General features: G+C 45.6%; 1 protein-coding gene across 1 annotated transcript in view; it reads left to right on the top strand.

The window, feature by feature from the left end:
- The first annotated feature begins 3,703 nt into the window (after positions 1-3,703).
- The window catches only part of LOC115082693 (probable E3 ubiquitin-protein ligase RNF217), a 36,505-nt gene continuing 34,208 nt past the window's right edge, over positions 3,704-6,000 (top strand). The window contains exons 1-2 of the mRNA XM_029586888.1: positions 3,704-3,838; positions 3,976-4,050. Coding sequence (XP_029442748.1) covers positions 3,784-3,838; positions 3,976-4,050 — 130 coding nt within the window. The 5' untranslated portion in view covers positions 3,704-3,783. The remainder of the gene's footprint in view (positions 3,839-3,975; positions 4,051-6,000) is intronic.

The raw sequence follows: 6,000 nt of genomic DNA, 5'->3' as shown, positions 1-6,000 counted from the left end.
GCTCAACTCTTGCATCCTAGACAAGCCCAATGGGTGCTCTTCTTTGAACGATTCATTTTTGTCCTACATTATCACCCCGGTCCCAAGAACCTCTGTGCTGACACACTATTGAGATCCTTTGAACCAGAGGATGTTCCTGATGTTCCCAGACACATCATAGATCGTGCCTGCATATCCCTTGCCGTGACCACTACTGTTCCAGTGGGGGAAAACCGTCATTCCACGTAGATTACATGAACGAGTTCTGAAATGGGCCCATGATTCCAAGTTGGCAGGACACCCTGGTCGTACCAGGACCCTAGAGATGCTGCGGAGATACTACTGGTGGCCCACCATGGTGCAAGACTCTCGTAACTATGTGGACTCCTGTCCCATCTGCGCCCAACAGAAGCCGCCTACCAGACGGCCTTGGGGCCTACTCCAGCCGCTTCCAGCACCTACCGAGCCATGGTCCAGCATCTCAATGTACTTCATCACAGACCTGCCTCCGTCCCAGAACAATACCGTAATTTGGGTCATCATTGACCGTTTTTCGAAAATGAGTCACTTTATTCCCTTGCCGGGCCTCCCATCAGCCCCAGAACTAGCCAAGTTGTTCCTGAAACACATTTTCCATCTCCATGGACTCCCAAAGGAAATAATCTCTGATCGAGGACCACAGTTTGCTGCCAGATACTGGTGCTCCTTATGAAAGAAATGTAATATTACCTTGAATTTTATGTCGGCCTATCATCCTCAGGCCAATGGTCAAGCTTAAAGGACTAACCGGACCTTGAAAACATTCCTCCGTTCCTACATGAATGACCAGCAGGACAACTGAATTGCTACCCTGGGCTGAATTGTCATATAATACCCACATTGCTGCTGCCACCAATGTATCCCGTTCTCCGTGTATTCGGACAATAACCTCAGCTGCCACTTCCAGTTCCTCTGACTGTTCCTTCCCCAGCGGCACAGTTCACGGCCCACACCATTCGCCAGGTGTAGAATGAAGTCAAAGAACACCTTACCCAGGCCGCTGAACACTCCAAGCATACTTCTGATTCCCACAGATGTCCCACTCCACTCTTCCGTCCTGGCGAGAAGGTGTGGCTAAGCACCCGACACATAAGATTGAGACTTCCCTTTCATTGTCTGGCTCCTAAGTACATCAGTCCGTTTCCGGTACTTCAAAGAGTGGGAGCAGTGTCATATCAGCTATAGGTACCACGTGCCATGGGCATCCATAACACATTTCAAGTCTCACTATTGAAGCCTTTGGTCCTCTCCTGGCCCTCTCATAGAGATCCTTCTCCTCCACGGATCTCCACTGAACCGGACTCAACTCTTCAGGTAAGAGAGGTCCTCGATGTCCATCGGCGTCGAGATAGATGGGAGTACCTCTTAGCCTGGGAGGCTTATGAGGCCAAGGAGAATTCATGGGAACCCTCCCACAATATTCTCGACAAAGAACTCCTTAAAGCCTTCTATAGAACCCATCCAGACAAGCCACAGCCGCGTAGAGGGAGGCCTAGAAGGGGGGAACTGTTGTGCACCCCGTCTGTGCCCAGCCTGCACACAGGCCTGCTAACCTTACTAACTCCTCTCCATGTCCCGGGTCGGCCTCCCCAGCAGCAGCTGCGAGCTCCGCTAGGCCTCTGTGTCCCGCAGCGGCAGTTGCCGAGCCTTCCACTGTGCACCAGGCATCACACTGGAGTACAGAGTCTCCAGTGGCATTGTCCACGCCCCTACACACACATGCGCACGGACCACCTGGCCTCTTGTAGGGCATGGGGTGGGTCCTAGCTCCGCAGGGCGCCCTGATTGATGGAACAATATAAGGATGTCCCTGCCTGCACATCCTTGCCTTGGCAATCGGGTTGGCATTGTATTGTGTGCTAGGTTGCCTCCACGTTCACAGTCTTGTTCCAGTCTTGTTCCAGTCTTGCTCCAGCCTTGTTCCAGGATCCTACTGTTCCAGCCTTGATCCAGCGTTCTCCTGTTCCTGCATCTGTCTGTTCGTCTTTCCAGGTAGTACCTCGGACTGTCTCTCTGGTACTGACCTCGGCCTGTTCCTTGACCTTCCTGTCTGCTGCCTGCATCCTGACTTCTGCCTGCCTTGTGACCTCGTCTGGCCTCCGGAACCTGACCTCTGCCTTGTTGACTACTCCTCTGATTGATCCTTGGATTCTAACCTCGCTACCATTGACTATGTCTTCTGATTCTGGCTCTGTCCCTTGCCTTGTCATCGCCTACGCTGTTTGGGCCTTCCTTGCTTTTCCAGGCCAACAGCGTGAAGTCCGACCGCACTCCCTTGCTGATCGTGGGCACGCCTCTCTACTACCTCTCCGGGAGACCCTGCGAGGCCCACCTAAGTCCAAGCAGCCCGGGTCCCTACGGGCTCCACTCGGGGGGGGGGGGGACCTCAGGCTTCGAGTGGTGAAGCTCATCCAAGCCTCTGTCTCTTCCTGTGCTCCGCCCCCTGGGGGCAGGTGCTTCCTGGCCCCTACCAGGAAGCCGTTCTCCATTGCTCCAGGACAAGAGTCCACCTCCAAGCGCAACAAGTAGTTTGTAAAATGAATATGAAGAAATAAAGAAATAGTTCTTAAGGGCGTTATAAAAGCAAAGAATAAGACATAAAAGTAAAAGGATGTAGTGTATGAGTGTCTCATTGGGAATCATTAAAAGCCTTCATAAAAAGCCAGGTTTTGACCTCTTTTAACAAAAGACAGAACATTTCTATATTAGTTACATGGAAATAAAGGTTAACAAAAAAAGTATGTAAGGTAATACCTTTTTATTTAATTAATCTAATATATTTCTTGAGTAACTTTTGAGAGCTAATACTCTCTTCCTCAGAATAGAATAGAATGAGAAAAAGATGATATTTTACCAGAAAATATTAGTGAATCATAAAAGGCATTTTGATAATAGTGTGAAGGGGGAGTGAAGGAGGTTTGATGGGTGATCAGAAGGTGACAGGCAGTATAATTTTATGTCTCATAATGAGATAAGAAACCTAAGCCTTTGTTGAGTCTTTGTTAATTCCAAAGTGTCTGATCATTTTAACTTTAAAAGTCTTATGTTCTTGGATTGTTTTCAATTTTCCTTTAATTAATTATCCTGATCATGTCATTGATGCAATGGTTTAGTTCTGAAAAGTGCTCCCCCATGGAGGTGTCGCCTTGGTCATTTCTGTGGTGATCTATTTATTTATATCAATGAATTTGTAACCTGCTCCCTCCAAAGTTAGAGGCAAGGAACAAGTAGAAACATACATAAAACATAACAAAAACGTAAAAATGAAAAACATTTTTAGAGGGTCAGCAAGAGGCTACATGAGGTGACCGAATTGAAGCAATTAATCTGCCAGTTCAAAGGTATTTAAACTTCTTGTGATCAGCTACTTCAGAGTTGTCCCGGCAAGGCGCTCCAGGCTAACAGACTAGTAATTAAAAATGCCTTAGCCATGTCCCATGTGTCTCACTGGTCATACTCTGGTCTATGAGCCAAACACTAACCCATGCCCAAAGCACGCAAGTGAGCCTATAGAAACATTCCCTTTCGTTTTCCTTTTGGCTTTTCAAGTGACAGTGTTGCTTTAAATTACTGTTTTTTTCCAAACCAATAAAAGGAAGAAAATCCAACCCTCTCAAGCAATAAACTTCAGGCAGAGTGCCAGCAAAGTCAAAGTTAAATCGCTTGGTGGATATATTACAGAGCTCTGCAGTTAAACCTGTTTGGTTGATTGCCTTTCCCAGTGTTTGTTCTTACTGCACCTAACTACATCCTTCAGCCCCAACCATGTCTGACGCCACTGAAAACCTTGTCGATATCTACACAGATGAAGAAACGAAAGGTAAAATGTTTTCTATCTATTCAATATTTAGGCTTGGTTCAGAGCTCATGCAAACCTTATCTCTTGAAAATGATTTCAAAGTAACCATTTTAGATGTTGCTAACGTTTTTCGTCTCTCACATTTTCTGCTCATTCAGAACCTAATCAGAGCCCTGATGTTAAAGAGTTGAAAAAACAGATGGAGAATCTCATCAAACTCTCTGGAATGACAGGTATCATTTCTTTTATTAAGGAAAATAACTATGCAGTTGCAACGTTACATCACACAGAACATGTCTGAAAAGCAAAACAGTAAGGCATCACATCTGAAGTCTCAAATTTTCCAAGACAGTCCTCTGATATTCAGGATTGTCCCAGAAAAATAAATAGGTTGGTCGGTCACCTTAAGCATGTACAAACCAGATAATGACTTCACCAGAGCCCGCAGCACTGTGGTGAGAGCATATACATAGCCCAGGTCATTATCCAGAGCACATCTGGCCACTCGCAGGGGAGGAGGCAGTTATTTTAACTATAAAACCCTCCAAGTTTCTTTTTTAATAAATAGGGAAACAATATTCAGAAAATGAATAAATGCTGCGTGAACCTAAAAGGAGATTCATCAAGCATGCACCAGTGCGGTAATTCTATGAGATCACACTTATTCCCCTGATTTTAATACGTTTCTTAATAGGGAGGTCTTTGTTTTAGACCTGACATAAAGAGAATCATGCAATTTTAATCCGGAGCCAATAGAATTCGTACTGAATTCAGATTAAGAAGACGTGCACTGCCATAGATGGAATCTGCCTCCCCCTTTGTCTGCTGAACTTGGTGAAAGAGAGAGGGAGGGAACGGGAGTAAAAACCAGAAAAACCAGTCTGAGGTTTCTGGTTTCAGCTCCTAGATAGCAGTTATCAGCCGATATGGGCCTCATAGATCCTAGTTTGCCCAGATTTCCCCGGTCTTTAAATAGGAGGAACAGGTTCTTTTCTTATTTTATTACATTTATGCAACCACTCTCATGCAGGGCATTGAACAAGATCCATGTCTACATGACAAATACAGGTACAAAACTGATGAAAATGATGACTTTAAAAAAAACAACAGATTCAGAAGCGAATTGTAAAGATTAGTTATTAATTTGTGTCGCCTTGGTCTTTTCTGTGGTGATCTATTTATTTATATCAATGCATTTGTAACCTGCTCCCTCCAAAATTAGAGGCAAGGAACAAGTAGAAACATGCATAAAACGTAACAAAAACGTAAAAATGATCAACATTTTTAGAGGGTCAGCAAGAGGCTACATGAGTGAAGCTCCAGTATATGCTGGTCAAGATGGAACATATACCCCCAAAACTATTAGAACAAATTCATAATCCAACTACAAAAATCTCCAACAGGTCTCTTGATGTCTCTAGTACAAGAGACCAAAAAAAACTTCTTCTCACTCTTGATTCTTCTTCTGCTCAGGCAAAAACAATCTTTCTAAATTCAGTCCTTCAGGATCCCAGTGAAAGCCTTTCCATCCAGGCTGAACCAGTCTGTATCCAAAAATCTATGTACTTCCAAAAAACCCAAAGGCCCACCCATAGATTCTAACCTCTAGGGATAAGTAAAAACGAATTCTGCAGCTAAGCTCCAAACTCCTTCCTCCAATCTCAGTTTCTTGAGACCCAGGGATGATCTCTAGCTTCTGTCCTTCTTGTTAACTCCTAACCCACTGAAGACTGAGCATGCTCATGGGGATTTTTATATCCCACAAAAGCCTCCTCCCCAGAAAGGTGGGGTTATGGCAGAGGGAGGAATTCTGAATATCAAAAATTCCCTCTCACTGCCTGTTATGAATCGAAGAGTGGACCCCTGTTCCGAGGTAGAGTCAGTACTGCCGAGAAGGAAGTTAACCCTCGTCATTCTCTACCGTTGGATGGCAAGGCCTGTTGAAGATGTTGAGATGAAGGCTTCACCCTGGAAGCTCGTGATCCCCCCAGGAGGAGCCCATAGAGACACGGCTGCTGGGACTTAGGAGACTCCCTGAAGAATGAAGATGGTCTGGATGCAGGCTTCTCCTGCAGGTCGTGGGTTCCAGACGGCTGGTGCCTCCAGCAGGTCGTGAGAAGTCCGGGAGTACCCGTTGGAGGATAGTCTCAATCCAGTCCAAGGGTCGAAGTCCAGAGAGAGGT

This window comes from Rhinatrema bivittatum, unplaced genomic scaffold (genome assembly GCF_901001135.1).
Source record: "Rhinatrema bivittatum unplaced genomic scaffold, aRhiBiv1.1, whole genome shotgun sequence".
Lineage (NCBI taxonomy): Eukaryota > Metazoa > Chordata > Amphibia > Gymnophiona > Rhinatrematidae > Rhinatrema > Rhinatrema bivittatum.
This window is presented reverse-complemented; position numbering and strand designations above follow the sequence as displayed.